We start from the raw sequence: 21,187 nt of genomic DNA on the forward strand, positions 1-21,187 counted from the left end.
GCAAAGTCAAAAAGAAGAGCTTTAGTAGCTGCTGAAAGACAGCTGAAATGTAATGCTTGGTTGGATGTGGTGGGTTAACCTGGAACACCACCTGGGCTAAAAATGATGAAGTTACTGATGAGAGATGGCATATATAATGGCCTCATCCCAGGTGAGAAGTGAGTCACCACTTCATGTTTCTGTCTAATTCATTTCAGTCTGAAGTCAATGGTCATTCAAGTGATCAGCTTTGGTTTTTCTTGACTTTGCCTTTTCTTGACTTTGCTTTAGAACAGAGCAGATGGGCTGACAGTCTCCTACTGCTAAGAGGCACCGACACCCTTTTTGCAATACGTGCCTGTCTCAGTCATGATCCAGACACTGTTTTGCTAGATGCTGTTTAAACATGGATCACAGGGTGCTCCTCCTACTGTAATGAAGTATAAGATCTAATAAAATGAGGACAAGTCATAAAATGAGGAATGTCGTTAATACAAAAGAATTCTCACAGTCTTTTTAATACGCCTTAGGATACTGTATAGGACTAGTTTTATGATTTCTAAGTTGCATGCCTAGCAAATCGGGGTTTTTTAGTTCACAGAGGCCAGAAAGAAGTGCCAAGAGAAGAACAATCAAAGGAGATGGTCCTGGAGAAGCTGCAGAAATGGTGAACTTCTCACCTCTCACAATTAGACCTGGCCATGAGATACAAAGTCAAGCAGATGTAAAGTTAGGCAAAGGTGGATATAGTCTGTCTATCGGTGAAAGTAGGTTTGTCTAATTGCTATGTTTTATTATTCAAGTTTTTTATTGATAAGGAGATAATTATGGAAGGTCTATGCCCTGCCACTGTTTCCCTTTGGCACTGAGCTCCTTTTCAAACTGATGTTCTCTGTCATTTATCTGTAGCAGATTTGATTATTTTATAACATCCTTGTTGTAAGTTTATTTACTACAAAATGGTTGGCTGCTTTCTGTAACGTTTGCATTGCATTATTGCTGTATGCCAGGTTTCTTTTTTCAGTAACATTCTTTTAAATGTTAAGTTTCTTTAATCTCCTTTCGGCATCAGTCCATGTTGGGAAGTCACTGTGGCAGGCCAGCGAGCTGCTGCTTCCAAAGCAGAGCTGGGAGTAAAGCTGGACCAAAAGCAAGAGTTACATTTCATGACGGACTTTGACATTTCAAAATCCAATTTATAGCTCTTCAGAAAAAATCAAGTTGTTACTAAAATGTCATTAACGTGGCAACTGCTGTGTAATTGCTTTTCTCATGCAGAAATGACCTCTGGGAGGAAGCTGTTGCGTGCAGGCAGATGAGTATGCCCTGGCCAGAGGCTTAATGGACTGAGCAGACCATGAGGAGCTGCTGAGCATAGCAAAGAACAGAGTGAGAAGCTGACAGAAGTTACAGACAGTGCCACAAGGAATGGTGTAATTTCACAGCTGGTTAAGGAGAAGCAATGCAAGAGACTGTCAGACCTCAGGGATAACCAAAGGGAGTACTGGGCTCTTTTTTGGGAGCAGAGTCTTGCAAGGCCAGCAGTGCGAGGGGTGACCGTATAGGTAATGCAGCTAATCAGTAATAAGGCTGAGATGACAGAAATACCAAATTTTGGACCCAAGCTGGGACCAAAGGGTAAAAGTAATTAGGGGTGGTTTGTTCATTTGCGAGGGAGCAATGGCAGAGAGAGGTCAGCATGCTTGTCTTGCTGAGCCCCGTCCCAGATCACCAGAGTTTATTCTGTCTTCTTGTTAAATCCCATATGTAACTATTTTCTAGGTATATAATTTGCTACTGAACTCAAGTGGGACTAGCGGGTGAGTAGGAGGAGACACTTGTCTGCCAGGACCCAAGGTCTGAGCCAGTGCCTGGGTAAGGGGCATAGGTCTGGACACAAATACTAGATGGACTTGAAGCCCATGATAATGTTCACAGGGCAATGTCCATCCTGATCAGCTGGAAAGAAGGAACAGGATCAGGCTGTTGCATGTTCATGTTTCTGCGAGTGCTGCCTGTCTGTTTGTAGGTGCTGGTGAAGGTGCCTGTGCCGGTATGCGTGGATCCATGTCTTTGGAGTACATGCACAGCCTCACCATTGGTTAGCACTGACCTGCAGGGAGGAGCAGCATCAGCCGCACTGGGACTGGAGCAACTCCTGGATCTGAGATCACTTCAACCTAAAACCTTGCCTCAGTGGACCAGGAGGAATAAATCCCCTGGGAACCAAAATCCACTGAATTCAGCCACTCCCTTAGCACCTATCTGAAATTGTCTGTCTGTCCTTCAATAGGGACAATTTATATAGAGAACAACACAGGAATTTATACCTTACTTTTCCCTCTGCTCTTCTTTCTTCTCCAAAAAAAAAAAGAAGACATCACACACAGACATAAACCAACTTTTAAAACCTAGGGTAGCACAAAATCTGATTGAAAACAAAATAAATAGGTATTTTCTGTACAGGCAGATGTTGCTCAGGTTTTTGCAAGTCCTGGGCAGCCTTGGTGTCATTGGATCAGATGGGTCATTTGTCAGACTCCCAGAGGACTGTGCTTTGGTGTGGGAAACGCAGGCAGTCTCAGGGCTCTGGGGGCTGGTGCAGCCCTGGAGCTGGGGCGGCTCCCACAGCTTCCAGGCAGTATGGTGGGATTTGCATCAGCTTTTGGCTGAACTGTACTTATTAGGAAAGTGGTTTAATCTTTATAAATTAGTACTCTCTGATGGGGAAGGAGGAAACAAAACTTTCTGTCAAGCTTTAGTGGGAAAGTTTGGAGAGGAAGAGAAAAAAAAAGAGATCCTAAAAAGAGAGGCTTGTCCCATGTTCCCCAAAACAAGCATAACTAAATACAATAACACCCTCCAGTCATAGAATAAAGTGACTTTCCAGATCTTTATGAAAAGTTGGATCTGTTGTGATGGGAAGGGGAAAGAGGAGCTTGGGAAAACTATGTCATGCTTTCATGAAATAGGAAAGAAGAAGGTGAAAGGAATATGTAGGATTTTAATGAGTATTAGCTCTCTTAGGTGATGTTGAAGTTTCACTCATTATCGATTGGAAAGACTGCGACTGGGACATGGAAAGCATTTATGGTTTAAGGATTGCTTTACTGAAAAAGAGAAGAAACAGGTGAAAAGGAATACACACCTTCTTTTCCAGCCTGTCAATCAGCTTTTGGAGTCTGTTTAGCTGGGTCATCCACTGGCTGTCTTCCTCAATCCAACCTTTGGAAAATATAAATAATGAACATTTATAAAATGATGCTAAATGCTGGAACATAGTGTATTCATTTATTTTATAAAAGAGTTTAGCTTAGCTTGCAATTTATTTTGCTTCTTGAAGATTGTGCTGCAACTAGTTCAATGTTCGTTTAGGTGTAACTAAAGGAAAGCATGATTTTGACTATATGAATTATTTTCTTTCTTTTTAAGATAGAATAGAAATCCAATACAGAATGAAAACTACATTCTAGATTAATGCCAGTGCTTATGAAATCATTCTGATACCTGAAGAAAAGAATGTTCTCCTCTGCAGATGGAACCAGCTCATAACCTGAGCACCACCTGCTCAAAACGCAGAATCAACTTGGTATGTGGGGAGTGTGGGGGTGTGGGGGTGTGGTTGTGGGGGTGTTAAAGCTTTCTCTGACTTCATATTTTTCTTAGTTTGCCATTTCTTAATCTTCTTTACCTGAAAGTTTCTATAAAAGTAAGAGTCAGCTTTTCTGCTGCATAGCAAGCCTGTCTCTGGGATTCCTTTCAAATACATCCCATGGCGGGACCATGTACTATGTCTTTTCTGCAGTTCCTCTTTCCCCTGAGACCACTGGTGAAGGTGAAACAAATGCAGTCAAGACTGTCTTACGTATCCTGGCATGGCCAAAACAGCTTAGGCAATAGGATCTTTCTTCCTCCTGCAGAGAGATAGCAGACCTACTGTAGGGCAGACCTACTGTAGGGCCCCAGCTGTAAGGTCATTGCTGTGGTTGGCCTATTGCTGTTTTTAGGGTCCTGACATGGTGCTTCCAGCAGGATTCCAGGATTATTCAAAGGTTAAGAGTGTATATGCTCCTTCCCAATAATAAAAAAAAATTCTTCTGAACAGCAGAAAAGAATTAATTGGGTTCATGTGCAGCTAAATGACCTAGGTTTCTGGCATGGCATGTTGAGGTCTTCCCTAAGGAGCCTCCTAACATAATTGTAGACTGTCTTGTATGCATTGGGAATAAGGGTCTTTCTCTTCATTCAGAAAAGGTTCATTTAGCTGCAACAGCTGCTTTTATTCTTACACTCTGAGGGGCTTTCAGCTTTGTTACAGTCATCTGCAATATGCTGTCTTAGGGGTTTTCATGTGTTTGCCCACTAATTATGGATATAATCTTACAGTCGATTCAATAGCTGATTTAATAACATTAACTGGATGTCCCTTGCAGCTAATGATCCTTCTTTACCTTTCTAACCAAACAGCATTCCTAGGTGCTTGATGAATTGCAGCAATATGATTATGAGAATTGATCCTTCCTACACTAGATTTTTCTAGAATGAGGTTTTGGTTTTGAGATGTGTAATTTATGCCTGTGGTGACTGCAAATTTTGACCAACTCAAGACTGATTATGTTTCATCATAATAACTTTCCTATGTTTAATTTTCTCCCAAGTCATAGAATTGAGCAGCACAGGAAAGACTAAAGATACTGGGTGTTAATTGTGCCTTTTATCTTTATATGGATAGGACAGGACCCTGTCAGAAGACTTCATAGCTCTCCATCTCTACTGCAGTCATACTCATGACTGTATAATGACCTGATGTCATATAGCAAAGGTGAAGCTAGAAAATGTCATTCTACAAAGGCACAAGCATCTCTGAGCCTCTCTAAAGTCTCTGGAAAATTTTGCTTTGCTAAAGTCTCAAGAAAATTGTCTATCAGATGGAAAGGCTAATACTCAAGGAAACAGATATGTGCATTATAAAAGCAGTTCCTGGCATCACCCACAGTGTGCATGTGTACGTAAGTGATTGTTCTAAGGAGAGAGTAAGGTTGTTTATCAGAAACTGAAGATTTTTCAACACATGCTCTAGATATGCGCATCCATTAACCTGCTCATTTTCCAGCTGATAGTTCTTGTGGCACTTGGACTATGTTTTGACCAAACAAAGGAATCCTAATGCTGGGGATGTACTACAGGTGTGATATATAGAGGAGGCAGAGTGTGGCTTTACCTGAACAAGTACAAAGGATAAAGAAACGCTGGCTTGAGTATTGAGTGCGTCTACACACCTACAGTGTTACTGTGCCTGTGGGCAGCAGGCAGTAAGGAGGAAGACAAAGTGCCAAGACAATCACAAATCTTGTCTGGGAAAGTGGACAGCTGTTAGAGAGCTATTAGAATAGCTGTGGAGAAAGATGTTAGCTCTTTAAAATTACATTAATACAGTAAGTGGATTTGGTACAGCTTGCATATGTTTGGGTTTCTTCTGAACTCTGTGAATTAGGAGTGCAGCAACAAGGCTATGTGACCTTCCTTGTTATGAACACCAGCAACTTACAGCAAGGGATCAAACATCATCTTGCATCATTGCACTGAATGAACAGCATCATCTGGTGAGTGGCAGAGAGTGAGTCATGAATGTGAATGACAGAAGGGTTTTCAAAAGAGGATTAAATAGGAAGAGCTAAGCACGTGGCTGCAAGCAGTGAGATCTGCATGACTGGTCAAGAAGTGGGCTTGACCCATCACGTACTTTGGTGTTTCAGTCATCTTCGTTCCTTGATTCTGGGAGACATCACTAGCCCTGGAGATGCCTTCATTGCAGCTTCATGCTTAATGTCACTGCTTCCAAAGAATCCCATTTACCAAAATACCCTCTCACATTTTCCAAAGCAGAAATGCTGTTTCAGATTTTTTCTGTATCATCTTACATGAAATCTTTTTTTCCTTCAGGTTTTGTATTGTCCCTTTCTGTTTCTTGTTTGTTCCCCTCAGCTGGGATGTAAGTCATGACAGAGAACTTAGTTCTGTATAAGTTATAGCCTTCACCTTTTCATTCTTATCTGCAGGCTAAAAATATTACCTAAGAAATGTTGAATCAACCCACAGCCCCAAAACGATATCACAGTTTGGCCCATAATTATGTATTTATTTTTTATCAGTTCAGATCTATGGGTACATATTTATTTTCCTTACATTTTGAGCTAATACCTTCTGTATTAAATTGACGAATTACTTCTGTCAGTAAAGTACCTGAGTTAGTTACCATGTCTGAATTACATTTTTGAGAGGAAGATACATGTATGTTTTTCTGTATGTGTGTGTGAATGCACGTGTTTTTAAGTATCTTTAAAATGTGAAATATCATACCTGTGCTAAAATGAGGGCTATTTGGTGACAGGCTGTTGTTCCTCTGAAGCCTTCGAGCCGAGCGTTTTCCTGGCCATGGAATTGAGAGCACTTCTGGTTTTGTTGGATCTTGCCTGCACAGAAACACAGGAGACTTCATAAGGCAAAACATGTGGGAGAGCTCTCCTCTCTCTGTTCTCAAAAAATGTGCTTGTATGTTCCCTTTTGAATTAAAAAAGGAGAAATACCTATTGAGACCACTGAATTATTTTCCAGATTTTCACTGTTACTAACTGGTTGTGTTTAAGTTGCTAGTCATTAGAGAAGTAAAACCAAAAAAGGAGGGTGAAGCTGCTATAAGCCTATCTTTTAGGGAGAGAAAGCTTGAGGTCAGTGTCTGTCTGTGATGTGGTTCTGACCTGACCTAAGGAACCATTCACATCATTTCTTCATTTGCAGGAGTTTCGTAGCATCTCTGTAGAGGAACTGGGGTCACAAGAACAGCTGAAATTGAGATATGAACTGTAAACATTGACCCCATCAACTTAAAGACTAAAAAGATAAACAGCAACATGTATCTGTTAATAAGGAAGGAAAACTGATGAGAATTAGCTAATATTGGATGGAGGACAGATACATTTCTAGCACTGGTATTGAAAAATAGCAGATACAGAAATTACTTATATTTGTACTGTGATGACAGAGTCATTGAAGCTTAAGAGTTTGTGTAAGGACTGAAGGCTCTCTATGTGGCTTTTCTTCATCATCCAGCTGGAGAGCAATGATGGACCAGGACCGTGGTTAGTTGTGAACAGTTTGTTGGATGAGTGGTTGCAAAGAATATTAGGCAGTAGTGTAAACAGTTCAGTAAATAATTCCCAGGTCACTCCTTTGGAAAGCTGTCTGGTCTCCTGAAGCATAGAAGGAAGGCTCACCAAAAGCTCACACACTATGTTAAGGAGATGTTTTATGATGGTATTTTCTGCAGCATAAAATCCCTTCACAGTAAGCCAAATTATGGCAGTTTCCCACTGTGAGCACACTTAAATTAGTTTAGGAGTGTCTTAATGGGATTTTGATTCACACAGTTTGCCCCCGAGTTAAGTTAAACATAATTGAAAATGATTTTACACAGGGACCGGTGCATCTGCAGTAAGAACTAACTCATTTTCTCCAAAATAGCTGTAGATAAAGTGCTGAGTTTGCCTGGCTTTTCCATTGCTACCTCAGAAGATGGGAAGGATGTCATTTGGCTTAACAGTGTCACACCTCTTTCTCATTTTCTTTGCCATAAACCAAATTCACCATCCAAGAGAATATTTCTGAATAACTGTACTGATAAAACTGGAGAAGGAAGTCCCCACAATGCCTTTCCAGACAGTCAATGCAGATGAGAAAGCTGGCAGCAAGAGAGATGTTCATGTCACCCAATTCTACACACCCAAGTGAGTGGTTTGAGTTACTTAGATGGTCTTTCTAGACTGTATTTTTAGAGAGGCTGTCCTAAAAGGCAAGTCAGAGAAGAAGTCAATGATTACTCCAGAGGATGTAAGAGCACCTAAGTTAGGCTCCAGCTCTAAACTCGCCATTCAAGACTTCTTTCTCTTCCATGGGTTGTGTGGGGAATCTGGAAAGATCTATGCATGAATGGAGGGGTATATATACTGTGCATACTCGGCGCACCCTCAGCCTTTCAAAACCTGCTTCATTCCTGTGGTCAAGCTGCTGGCAGAAAACCTCAGTGTATTATTCATGTACCTCAGAGATCTAAAAACCAACAACAAAATAAACAATAAAATAGCATTTCCAAAAGAAAGAATGAAAAAGCAATGCATTTTAAAACATACGAAGTGTTGAGATCTTCTTTGTCCATGAAACACAACAGCTTGTATTTTGCTTTCCCGATCATCTTTAACAATAGCATACTGAGGAAAACAAATCCATAAAGCCAAGTACCTTTTCAAAAATGTTTTGATCCTTGATCCTACAAACCCTCATCTATGAAGTCATGGTATTAAATTCAGCTAAACACCTTGGATGAATATAGGTTACCCAGGTGATTGAGAGTTTGTAGAGTTAGATGTTAACCAGTACTATGGGCCTATGTTCTAGGAAAAAGCTGTAACAAGCAAGAGCCTGGCTATTTCTCCTCTTAACATTGGGATCATTTTGCAACCAGGAATGAAAAAAAATCATAAAACCGGAAGAAGCAAACAAGGAGACAGTCAATGATGTTAGTAATTTCAGAGCTCTTCACATTGCAGTGGTCTGGTTTCTGCATTTGATATTAAATAGTCAATGGATTTAAAAAGAAGTCAAAGGAGCAGAGCCTAGGATGTAGCAAAATGGTCCTCCTGCATGCAACCCACCGCAGGATCACAGTGGAACCTGCTTGTATTCAATTTCAGGAAAACTATTAGTGAGTTCCTGTATGGAATAAAAGGTGTATCCTTATTTCTCCTTGTTATTCTCTACATCAGGTTGCTGGGTGAAATGTAAAATGGTCTTGGAGGTTCACGGTGACTCCACTCCTCACCCCCTTCACTGCAGCTGGGCAGAAGGTTTGCTCACCTCTCCTGCCGACTCTGCTCCTCCGTGGTTTCCATGGCACACTCCAGGGAGCTCTGGAGGGACTGAAGCTGATTCAGTGTTTCCTTCAAAAGAAAGCGAGTCACAAACTGCTCCAAATTAGAAGCTTCCTGATAGTCCTAAAAATTACATGAAAAAAAAAAAAAAGGTAAGGATTTGCCTACTAGGTTGGAAATATGTGAGGGAAGATCCAGGCTTAATTCAGAGAGGAAGCAGCTTGGATATTTTCATACTTATACATGTAAACCACATAAGCAACCTTTATGTTTCTGGACAAAAAGACCTCTGAATTTCCACGTATAGACACTGATCCCACCCAAGCTGAGAGAGGCCCAGGTACACAGTGGCACAACATAGTTTCTACTGAAAAAAACCCTTTTCCTTACATTTCTTAAGTCCAGTTGATGGCAGTACCACATTACTTCTTAAGCATGGAAAAGCCAAGATATGACTGACAACTGCAGAAGTGAATTTAAAGTTTTTATTCAGATCCACTCTTGTGAAAAGATGTTTATGTAGCTCTGTCTCTGACAGTGATTATGGGAATAGTCTTTGAGCAGGGCATGTACTTAGTGATACTGCCCTGGAAAACTCCACCAGCAAGTATGGCTGAAGGACTGCCTGTGCCAGAGAGATTGCCTTCTGAATTTAACAGTCGTTGACTGATTTTTGTTCCTTTAATTTGTTTCATTATTTTTGAAACCATATATCTATATATTTCACAATTACATGAAATGCATCTAAACGTTCTTTGAGTTGGAGCATGGTTATTAGAAAAGTTTGCACCTACATTTAGCAGTCTGTAATGGTTCTTTGTGTAAAGACATTTCCAATATATTTTATGTGTTCAAAAATATTTGTGCCTATTTTGTATAGATAATTTCAGAAATAAATTCTTACACCTGCTCTCTCCCTGGCCCAGTGAATCATATTTCCATGGATGAGGTCAACTTTGACTTTTCTGGCAAGCCCAGATCTGCAAAACCCAGAGGGTTTTTGTGTGAGGGGGGGTCACCCATACAATAATATAAACACCCTCTTTGTTGTTTTCTCATTAATACTTGTAATAGAGAGGACAGAGCAGATCCCTACAGCCTCTGCTTACTGTGTAGAGCTCCCATCAAGAACAGAGAAGGAAAATGGACTTCCACCTCTTAAACTCTGAACGAATTTCTTGGCTCCTACTCTGACGAAAGTACGCTGGTATCCATTTTTCATATGCTCTAAGTCTGCTTATGTGTGCAGAAAACCCACTCAGCTGATCTTGAAAGCCTTTGGGTACAATTCCATCTAAAATGGTTTCATAAAATATGAGACACATTGAATGAAAGATTTCCCTAGTCACCACATCTGAAGATAGATGATGGTCTGTTATCTCCAAGCTTTAAAGAAAAGTTGTCATTTGAATGGGGTTGCCTCCTACTCTAGCTGAGAACCCATTTGAGTATTTTTGGCAATGTATATGGGTATTTTTAAGCTCTTCCCAATACGAATTACAGCTGAAATGCCTTTTTGACTTTTAGACTTCTCTTAGAATTTTTGCATGTATGTGTTTGCAATCAGAACACAAATATGGGATGTTTTGAAATTTAAATGTAAAATGAAAGATTGTAAGATAATAGCTTTAAAAGCATTTTGCTCTCAAATGAGAGCAATCTATTCACAATATATATTATTAAGTTAGTTCTTGTAGGAAGACTTCTGCTACAGAAATCTCAAATGTTAAACCACCTGTGAATCAGCAGAAGTTACTTACGTAGCCAGGAGCTTCATGATCTTCTATATTTACTCCTTCTGTCTTCAGGTTAATCAGGTGTGAGCCACTCTCCAACAAATAATTTCTTATTTATACATTTTTAAAATAGATACTCATGGGAGACTGCCTGTCTACTTTTTCAGTGAATACCTGAAACTCACACCAGTCCTATAAATAACATTTATGGCAACGTTTATGAATACTAAATCTTATCATGCAATAAGAAAGCTGAATTTTTTCTTCTTCTTCCAAATTGTCTCCATTGTAAGTGATTTAAAACTTTGGTGCACCTGACAGAGATCATTTAATTTCCAAAAATTTTGATTCTCTGTGGCATGTTAGAACAATGTGTGCGAACCTGTGTAGCATGGACAGCTAAATAAGACCCTGCAGTAGAAATCCAGGGTACGTTTTAATTTTTCAGCTTTTGCCAGTACTTTTGGAAATAAGTGAACAAAACATGACAGAACTGACCATTTCTTCTAAGTTTTTGAATACCAAAACAATCTCACAAGAGGAGGATAATCAAAGTGTTTGCAAGTTTGCAAGAAAACACCAAGTTGGGAGGGAGTGTTGATCTGCTTGAGGGTCGGAAGGCTCTGCAGAGGGATCTGGACAGGTGGATCGATGGGCCAAGGCCAATTGGATGAGGTTCAACAAGGCCAAGTGTTGGGTCCTGCACTTGGGTCACAACAACCCCATGCAACGCTACAGGCTTGGGGACGAGTGGCTGGAAAGCTGCCCCGCAGAAAAGGACCTGGGGGTGTTGGTCGACAGCCGGCTGAAGATGAGCCAGCAGTGTGCCCAGGTGGCCAAGAAGGCCAACAGCATCCTGGCCTGTATCAGAAATAGTGTGGCCAGCAGGAGTAGGGAGGTGATTGTGCCCCTGTACTCGGCACTGGTGAGGCCGTACCTCGAATACTGTGTTTAGTTTTGGGCCCCTCACTACAAGAAAGACATTGAAGTGCTGGAGCGTGTCCAGAGAAGGGCGACGAAGCTGGTGAGGGGTCTGGAGCACAAGTCTTCTGAGGAGCGGCTGAGGGAACTGGGGTTGTTCAGTCTGGAGAAGAGGAGGCTGAGGGGAGACCTCATCGCTCTCTACAGTTACCTGAAAGGGGGTTGCAGAGAGGTGGGTGTTGGTCTCTTCTCCCAAGTGACTAGCGACAGGACAAGAGGAAATGGCCTCAAGTTCCACCAGGGGATGTTTAGGCTGGATATTAGGAAAAATTTCTTCACTGAGAGAGTGGTGAGACACTGGAACAGGCTGCCCAGGGAAGTGGTGGAGTCACCCTCCCTGGACGTGTTCAAGGAACATGTGGATGTGGCATTGTGGGACATGGTTTAGTGGGCATGGTGGTGTTGGGTTGATGGTTGGACTTGATGATCTTACAGGTCTTTTTCAACCTTAGTGATTCTGTGTGATTCTGTGAAAATTCTGGGCATCCAAAAAGTAAATGCTACAGATACCTCCATATAGCTTCCTGCTCATAGCCATGGTAAATCTGATACTGGCATGCTGAATTACAACTTTGAATGAACATCAATACTGTTTCATTTTGTAAACTGTTCAGGTGGGCCCTTGCTGATGGGGGGATCATATAAGCATTACCTGTGTAGTACTTGCTACTGTCTGAGGCTGGCTGCTTTTTGACTTCTTCAGAAATGCTTTCCTGCATCTGAAAGTTATTAAGTTTTTATTCACCAGAACTACTCCAGGTTTGTGTGTCGCACCAGGATTTAGATTTTTTCTTCCTGTTCTGTGGTCTCATAAGTTCTCTATTTAAAGGCTTCCCTATGGAAAAGGTTCTTGTGATCTTTAAATATGGTTTAGAGTTACCTTATCAGGCACACAGAGCTTTTTGTAAAGATGGGCTAGGCATGCAGGATGCTAACATCATCTGTGTGAGTCTAGAATTATCAGAGACTCTTTCCTTATGTATATTTTACCCAAATATTGGTGTTTACAGCTCTTCTATGTGAAATTACTTAACTCTCTTAATGCATCCAGTTGGGCAAATGGCTACTCAATATTTTTCGTTAAATAAAGGCTCTGATGCCAGCAATTCTGAGCTCATAGCAACGTTGGGCAAATTCGACTCCTGCCTGCTGAAAGATAACTACTCCTACCTGTCCTTCTAAAATCCTTCAAAGATCATGGAAGAAGGTATTCAGGATATATCAATTGTCAGCATTATTACAATTTAGGTCATGGAGGGAAAAATATTGCCCCTTGCAATTCAACTTAAACCTCAACTCCAGCTCTCAGCAATGAGGAATTACCAGCCATGCTTTGTTATTGTTTCACCACTCTACTTTCTACATAAAAGTGCCTTCATTTGCATTTTACTAAAGGCACACTGTTACAAGATTTCACTAGAAGAAAGAAAATGTTAATTCTGAGTTAAGAAAAATGTGTATCAATTTATTAAGTGTATATTATGGTAGAATCAGCTTAACTGGCATGCCCAGCATTTCTATTGTCAGTATACTGTGCCACCAATGGGACCTACTGATGGCATCTGTACATAAACTAGAAAAATGGCCTGTTTCTTGAATTTCATTAGCTGTAAATTACTGTTCATTAGCATATACATTATACTGCACAGAAATTTGAGCAGTCCAGATGAATTAAGTCTGTGTTAACATATCGTTCTGCTTGTTAGTTTTACTGATTGTGAGTGAATGAGGGTAATTTTCCACATCTTCCTCATCAAGAGACAACTGCGACCTTTGTGAGCAGCTAAGATTTGCGTTTCCATTAATGCAACTGAAAATACACATAATTAGTGATTTCCCTGTGGAAAAGGTCACAGTGGTCTTTAAAACTGGTTTACAGCTATCTTCAAAGGTACAGAAGAGGTTCTCCTTTTATAAAGGCGGAGGAGGCAGGGCTTAGGTATCTCGTAAGGGAATCCACATCTCAGAGCTGCCACAGGTTCAGTGACTCTCTTGATCCTCTTGAGCCCTGGTGCCAGCCCCGATCCTCTCCCCTTGGGTGACCTGACAGCATGCTGATCCACTTATGAGAAGAGCAGCTCCTTGAGATGGGGAAGGAGGGAGATACCTGTGTTCACTTACTTGGGGCAAGCAAACTAAACTTGGTTGGGACAAAAAATAACTTTGAAATTTCTCAGAAGGGGTTGGAGTTTAGGCAAGAGCTCCACAAACTTAGTGGGAAAGGATGACACTGAACAGGGGGTTGGACTAGATGTCATCAGAACAGGGCCAACTTCAAAGTTAGTTCATATGGGAACATATCAGCTGAGTTTGGAACATCTCCAAGGATGGAGATTACACCATCTATATGGTCCACTGTTGCATCACCCTCTCTGTGCAAGGTATGTCTAGTCAGCATTTTCCTTTCTGCAAGCTGTAGTTGTTGCCTCTTGTGCTTTTGCTATGCACCCCTAAAAAAGACAATGTTGTTTTGTCTTCTCTTTAACCCTTCTTTAGGTAGCAGAATTACATCTTCCCTCAGCCTCTTCTCCAGGCTGAACAAACCTGGTCCCCTTGGCCTCTCCTTTCTATATTGCTATTTTGCTATATAGTTTATGTTATATAACACTTTATAACTTATTTATTTGTACTTTATTTGTAACATTACCTATAATAGTTATTTATTACTGTTATATTACTTTGCAATTTTCTGTTTCCTATTTTATATGTTGTATCAAAATAATTTCATAAAAAATATTTATGCTTATCTTTACAGAAAATACCTCCAAGGTAAGTAAAAAGTAGTTATAATTGAGTAAAACTCAGTAAGGAATAATCTATTTAAGTTTCCCTTGATCATGGAATGTCTCCTGCCCTGTGTGTTTAGATCCTACATTAGTGGGACAATGCCTTGGGTTACAACTTTAAATTGAGGTTATTAAATTAGTCAGAATAACTGTACTAAAACGAAAAAGAATTCAAGCCTTTTTCATTTCAATCACTAAGATCTAATTCTTCAGAGTGTAGGACAGAGTCAGAACAGAGTCAGAATAACATTATGATTTCAACAGAAGCCAGATCCAGAGAGCTCACTGTGTTTACTTCACACAAATGCAACTTTTACAGCATCTTTGTTGTAAGAGTGAGCAAAGACGTAACATGCCAAACTAGTAAGTAAATTCAAGTTCAATTTTAGAGCGTGGCAGAAACTTTAGAAGTTTATCAAAGTATTATATTTGGAATAAATTACAAGTTTAAATTCTGCCTAGAGAACTGGAACAGTGACAATCTCTACTAACCACTTGCAGTGCTGACATAAGAGCAATGAAATAAAATAGGCAGCCATGAGTGATTATAGGAGAATATTGACACACATTTGTAATAGCGTCCATCAGAACAGCGCAAGAGTCTATCGCTCTCCTTTACTGAGATTATTGAAGAAGTAATATACTCTTACTGCAATAATAGTATGTACAAAATTAATGCATGGATAAAAAGTAACTCCTATTTAACTGCTATTAAGTTCACCATGTAGCTTAGAGACAAGAAACTGTGTTTTGGCTGCGTTTTATATCAGCAGGTAGAAGGGATACGTGTAATGCCATTGCTCCTGGGAGAAGGTTGTAAGAATGCAAGGAAAACATCAAAGCTGTTGGTGGTTTTGATAGCTATTGACAGGAGAATGGCTAGGTTAAAGCTTTTTCTGCTGTGAAGTTATTTCTGTACACTTTTATGTTTAAAGGTATGGATGTAAACTTAAATAAGGGTTTTTTTTTGTTTTTTTTTAAACTTCTGACTATTTAAGACATCTTCTCTGCTACCAGCAAAAATTTGAGCATTTTCTCTTTCTGACCAGTAGGTATAAGAATTCCACAAAAAAGATCAAAGAAGCTCCCAAGAGTTTTCATTAGTCTGATAAGGAGCTCAGAGGAAAGGGGTGAATCTCTGGAATATCCTTGCACAACTGTTCAGAATTCATCGCTTGCAGCTTTTTGAATTTATCTGCGTTTGACTTGACTTGCACTAATAGTCACGATCTTAAATAAATTTTATAGAAAGAAAATCCTATGAAATGAAATTCCAAAACCTCATTTAATAATATCCGTAGATAAAAATAGCTGTTTCTTCATAGGGTCCTCTCTGCCTTGTAGCAGGGTGCAACTGGTGGTATATTTAGCAGTATCACCAGCATTCCTCTCTTCAGCTGAGTTTACAGATGAACAGTTGAGTACATGGATTTATGCAAAAGGATCCAGACTCCAGTTCGAACCACTGGCAAGTCTGTCTCGTTAGAAATTAGGGAATGATAAAGAAACAACCCAAGGAATTTAGGTCAAAAGTCATTCATGGTCAAAAGAAAAAATGTTCTAGATGGTTCTTTTTAGGAATTTACAGACTGTATTTAATAAATTTTATAGCTTTTTCGCTAGAAAAAGTAGAATATGAGAAACAACTATGCCTGCAAATAGGAACAGTTCTTAAAAGTCTAGTGCAGCTGGAGCTTAGTAACAAGTTCATTTATTGCTCTGATATTTTGATGTTACTACTTTTTATCCCTTTGTTGAGTTCTGATTACTCAAAAAAGGATTGGTTGAAAAATTCCAACCAAAATTTTAACTTGATAAAACTTTGAAATTTAAACAACACAAAAATGCATTGAAGGCATCTGCTTTACTCCACTTTTTTCTATTTTTTACTGAAAAACCTTTGACATTTCGTCAGAGTTCAGTCAAGAAAGTCCAGTGTTTAGGACTTTCTCCAACAATTGCTTTAGAATCCTCACTCATTTTGTAGATCTAATGTTGAATACTGTTAATATTTTAGAGGGGTATGTTTGGTCTGATATTAGAGCTGAATGAGCCTGTGAGAAATGGAGGTGGGAGCAGCACCATACCTGTCATTTATTTGAATGAACAGTATGTATGAAATTTTGAAAATATTGCTATTTTTTCCTTAGAATGAAAAATCGAACTATTTTTTGACTAATAGAATCTTCTTTTGTTCTTCTTTTGGCCCAACAATTCATGCATTTTTTGCTGCAACATAGCCAACATCTGCCTGAAAGGGTAGGATGTTTTTTTTCTCCATTCAGTTTTGTATTCTTGAGGCTGGGCACTGGCAGTGCAGGGCACGTAATGCCTAATCTATAGGCAGCCACATCTTTTATTGGTTTTCTGGCTCTGTCTTTCCCATTGTCTCCTCTGTGAAAAGCATGAATTTACAGCAAATCTTGCAACCCTTATTTCTCTCCATGGTATTAACTTATGACATCCATGCAAGAGGTGCCTAGCCACTGATGGTACCTGAAGATAGCTGATAGGATGTGAAAACACACCATTAATGCAAGAAAGACAAATCCTGAGCGTGCAGTTTGCTTGCCTAGCTGGATGATAAATATTCTGAGAGGATGTTTTCTGATGTGGAACTCAGAAAGTACTCACTCTTTGTGAAACTCTCTTCTTCATCTATGATCCTTTAATCAGTATCTTACATCTTCTAAATAATTGTAAGAATCAAAACCCCTTCTCACTGTAATGGAAGGAGATAAAATATATGCCCAATTAAACTACTACAATAGAGTTAACTGTCATTAAAAGACAGTCTGAAGCAATCAAATATACACGAACAATTAACTGTGTGCATTTAAGAAATACATCAGATTGCAGTATTTTTGTCAGTTGGCTTACAGTATTAAGTATGAATTATTGCATGCTGCAGTATGTATCACTGCTGCTCTTTGTGTCTTGAACTTCATCTGTCTGCCTTCAGTGTTTTATGTAATCTTCATCCTGAACAGATTTCTATTTCTTTATAAGGAATAATAAAATGAATAACTCCTTTTTGTTCTGGCTTTTCACTACCAGTGGATATTTTGACCACTTTAAAACATCAAGATGGGAGATGGCTATGGTATTTTAGACTGATGCTGACCTGAAAGAAACTTAGTGATGAATGCAAGGAACAAATATACTGGATTCAAAGCCAATACATGAAAATTAATAATCAGGGTAAACTGAGTAATACCTGCCTTAAGTTATTCTTTGGCAGCAGCTATTCGTTAAATTCATTCTGCAAAAGGTGCATTTATAAAAAATGCAATTTCAAAGAGTACAAGACTAGATTCTGTGGAAACTGTTAATAAATTCTAATCATGTGCAAAAAGCAGTGCCAGCCAATTTAACACAGATTTTGAGAAAACAAAAAACCCAACAATTTAAAACCTCATTTTGCATATTAGTTGTGAAACTCTATTGTTGACATATGCGTGTCTAGCTTTTTTTCCAGTTATTTTGTTTTGCGATATAATTTACATGATCGCTACTGTTACTATTACTCAAATATGCAATTAAAAAAATCTAGGTATTCTAGTTTATAATGGGTATCAACCCTCCAGAGTGCAGTGGTTTACATACTTACTATAAATGCACCATCGGTAACTAAATTGCATGTCCCTGTGTTAGTCTTTCAGCTCCTATAATCTTCTCTCTTACTTTGACTGGCCCCTATTTTTAGACTATTCAAGAAGTTTTCCAGCAATAACAAGGCTGCATTGACTTCACTTAGCTTTGGGTTTTTTTGAGCAAAGCAGAAAAATGAATGATTTCATAGGAGCAAAGAATTAGACATGCTGTGTCAGTCACTGAATCCAGCATCTTCTTGTTGCACACCACACACTCCCCTTTCTATGTTTTTGCAAGCAACATGTCAAAAGCAGTTAGGCTATTCCAGAACTTGATTTCTCTATTGAATAAGAATTATCTTTCATTTCCATCCTAAACTTAATATGTTTATGTTTTGCATATTTAAATGCTGGGTATAAACTGGTCAGTCACGGTTACTGCTGCTTAAGTGGTGTTTGCTATCACAGACAGATCATTTGGTGTCCTTCAAAAAAAAAAAAGAAGAAAGTCCCTCCAAAGCAAAGAACATGGGACTTTAGAGTCTGAAAAGGAGAAATTTTTCTGTGTCCCATCCCTCGTTTCCTATGTTTGCCTGCCATTCCTTTCCACGGAAGTCTGCAGTGCTTTTGTCTCCAAAAGAACTGTACCTCTGTATTTACCGGAGGAGTGTGCACTCAGAGGTCATCTCTCTCTTGATTTAGTTTTGAAAAAGTGTACGTTAACTATTCTAGCCAAAACACTTTCTGGCTTCCATCTATGGAAGAAAGATCTTGCTGTCCTTTTGAGGAAGAAAAGAGATGTAAAGAAATGGAATGAGGACAATGAAATAAGGATGAGAAAAAAAGATGACACAGAAGAACAGATTAAGGAGAGATCTTCAATATTTGTTTAAATAATTTCCTACTGTGCTGACAGTCCTTCTTGGTTATTTTGATGTTGCCTTTACTTTAGATTTTAATTTCTCATTTTGCTGTTCATAAATGCTTTCTATTGGCTGTACAAAAGTACTGCCCAAGTCCATCCAGGAGGTTGCTGTTGCATTATAGTTATTGGATTTGCACTTCAGATATAAAGTTATATAGGGTCAAGCTCCACTCTTACTCACTGGATCAAAATTTTGTCTTATCACAGAATCACAGAATCACAGAATCACAGAATCACTACGGTTGGAAAAGACCTGTAAGATCATCAAGTCCAACCTGGGGGGGAAAAAAAAAAAACCACCACAAAAAAACAACAAAAAACCAAAAAAAACCCCACAAACAACCCACGCAAGCCAACCACCACACAACAACAACAAGGCACAACACACCAAAAACCAACCCACCCAACACCACACAGCACCATGCCCATCAAGCTACATCCCACAATGCCACATCCACACGCTCCTTGAATACCTCCAGGGAGGGTGACTCTACCACCTCCCTGGGCAGCCTATTCCAATGTTTCACTACTCTCTCGGTAAAGAACTTTTTCCTAATATCTAGCCTGAACCTCCCCTGGCGCAACTTGAGGCCATTTCCTCTTGTCCTGTCACTAGTCACTTGGGAGAAGAGACCAACACCCACCTCTCTGCAACCCCCCTTCAGGTAGTTGTAGAGAGCGATGAGGTCTCCCCTCAGCCGCCTCTTCTCCAGGCTAAACAACCCCAGTTCCCTCAGCCGCTCTTCAGAAGACTTGTGCTCCAGACCCCTCACCAGCTTCGTCGCCCTTCTCTGGACACGCTCCAGCACCTCGATGTCTTTCTTGTAGTGAGGGGCCCAAAACTGAACACAGTATTCGAGGTGCGGCCTCACCAGCGCCGAGTACAGAGGCACGATCACCTCCCTACTCCTGCTGGCCACACCATTTCTGATACAAGCCAGGATGCCGTTGGCCTTCTTGGCCACCTGGGCACACTGCTGGCTCATATTCAGCCGGCTGTCGATCAACACCCCCAGGTCCTTTTCTGCGGGGGAGCTTTCCAGCCACTCATCCCCAAGCCTGTAGCGTTGCCTGGGGTTGTTGTGGCCAAAGTGTAGAACCCGGCACTTGGCCTTATTGAACTTCATCCGGTTGGCCTCAGCCCATCGATCCAGCCTGTCCAGATCCCTCTGCACTGTTATAAGCACTGTTAACTATAAAAACCAGTTTCAGTTTACTTTTAAAAAAAAAGAATCTATTGCACTATTTGCTTTTGAAATTAAAATATATGATCTAATAAATATAACCAATATAACCTAAGAAACAGCTCAGATGCAATCACTTTTACAAGAGGTACAGTGGTTTTCAGTCACTTTTGAGACAGCTCACAGGGTGGCCTTCATTTGCAAGGAAAAAGAAACAACTACATGGACACTTAGTGCCACTCTCCCAAGGAAGCATCTCTGCTGGAGTCAGTTGCTCTCAGTGATTCCCAATCACTGAGAACAGCCCTAGAACAGTGAAAGGAAGTCTGGTTTCAAAGTTTCTTGAACCTGCTAACACACTGGAACATTTTCTCCCACAGATGACTTGATATTTTTACTTTCAGATAGTACAGAACTGGAAGACTAGAGAAAAGCTCAGTTCAGGAAAGCTGTGCTGACAACCCTTTCAAACCACAGAGGATAATGAAGTATACAGAAATTATGCTGCAATTAACTTGAAGGAGTCAGTTACCTGCTAATCTGTTGGGTTAAAAATATCTACACACAGAAATAATTTGGAGTGATGGGGACAATTTAGTTGATCTTGATTTAAATCCAGGAGTCCGTAGCCAAGCCAAACTCCAGTTGCTCTTGATGAGAGATCTATCTGACTAAAGGCTGAACAGGTTGGGAATGTTTGTAAACAAAACCCAAGGTATTTGTTCATTAATGCATGTAATTTTCAAAACTGAAATAAGACAACAGGTAGAGTCACATCTATTTCATGTGCAAAAGCTTCTTGGTGCACACTTTTGTACTAGATTTATGGATATGAGTCAAATAACGCCACACACTTTGGTGTTATCAAACTTAGATTAACATACACCAAAAAGTAAAGAAAAGTACATTAAACTACATTTAGGGTTTAAATTTCTAGTTCTGTTTATATCTGGATGGTTTCTAGATTAGTTATTCAGATTTTTCAGACAATCTGATCCACTTTTCAGCTTTTCGTTGAAGACTGATACATCTTCCTTTTCTGGGGTTTCCTTGGAAACTGAAGCTGAATGTTTTTTCTG

The 21,187-nt window shown here is 39.8% G+C and overlaps 1 protein-coding gene across 1 annotated transcript in view; it reads right to left on the reverse strand.

The window, feature by feature from the left end:
• NECAB1 (N-terminal EF-hand calcium binding protein 1) overlaps window positions 1-21,187 on the reverse strand; it is a 68,211-nt gene that overhangs the window by 9,790 nt on the left and 37,234 nt on the right. The window contains exons 6-8 of the mRNA XM_059836351.1: window positions 8,890-9,026; window positions 6,340-6,452; window positions 3,128-3,204 (exon numbers count right to left, since the gene is read on the reverse strand). Coding sequence (XP_059692334.1) covers window positions 3,128-3,204; window positions 6,340-6,452; window positions 8,890-9,026 — 327 coding nt within the window. The remainder of the gene's footprint in view (window positions 1-3,127; window positions 3,205-6,339; window positions 6,453-8,889; window positions 9,027-21,187) is intronic.

This window comes from Gavia stellata, chromosome 3 (assembly GCF_030936135.1).
Source record: "Gavia stellata isolate bGavSte3 chromosome 3, bGavSte3.hap2, whole genome shotgun sequence".
NCBI lineage: Eukaryota > Metazoa > Chordata > Aves > Gaviiformes > Gaviidae > Gavia > Gavia stellata.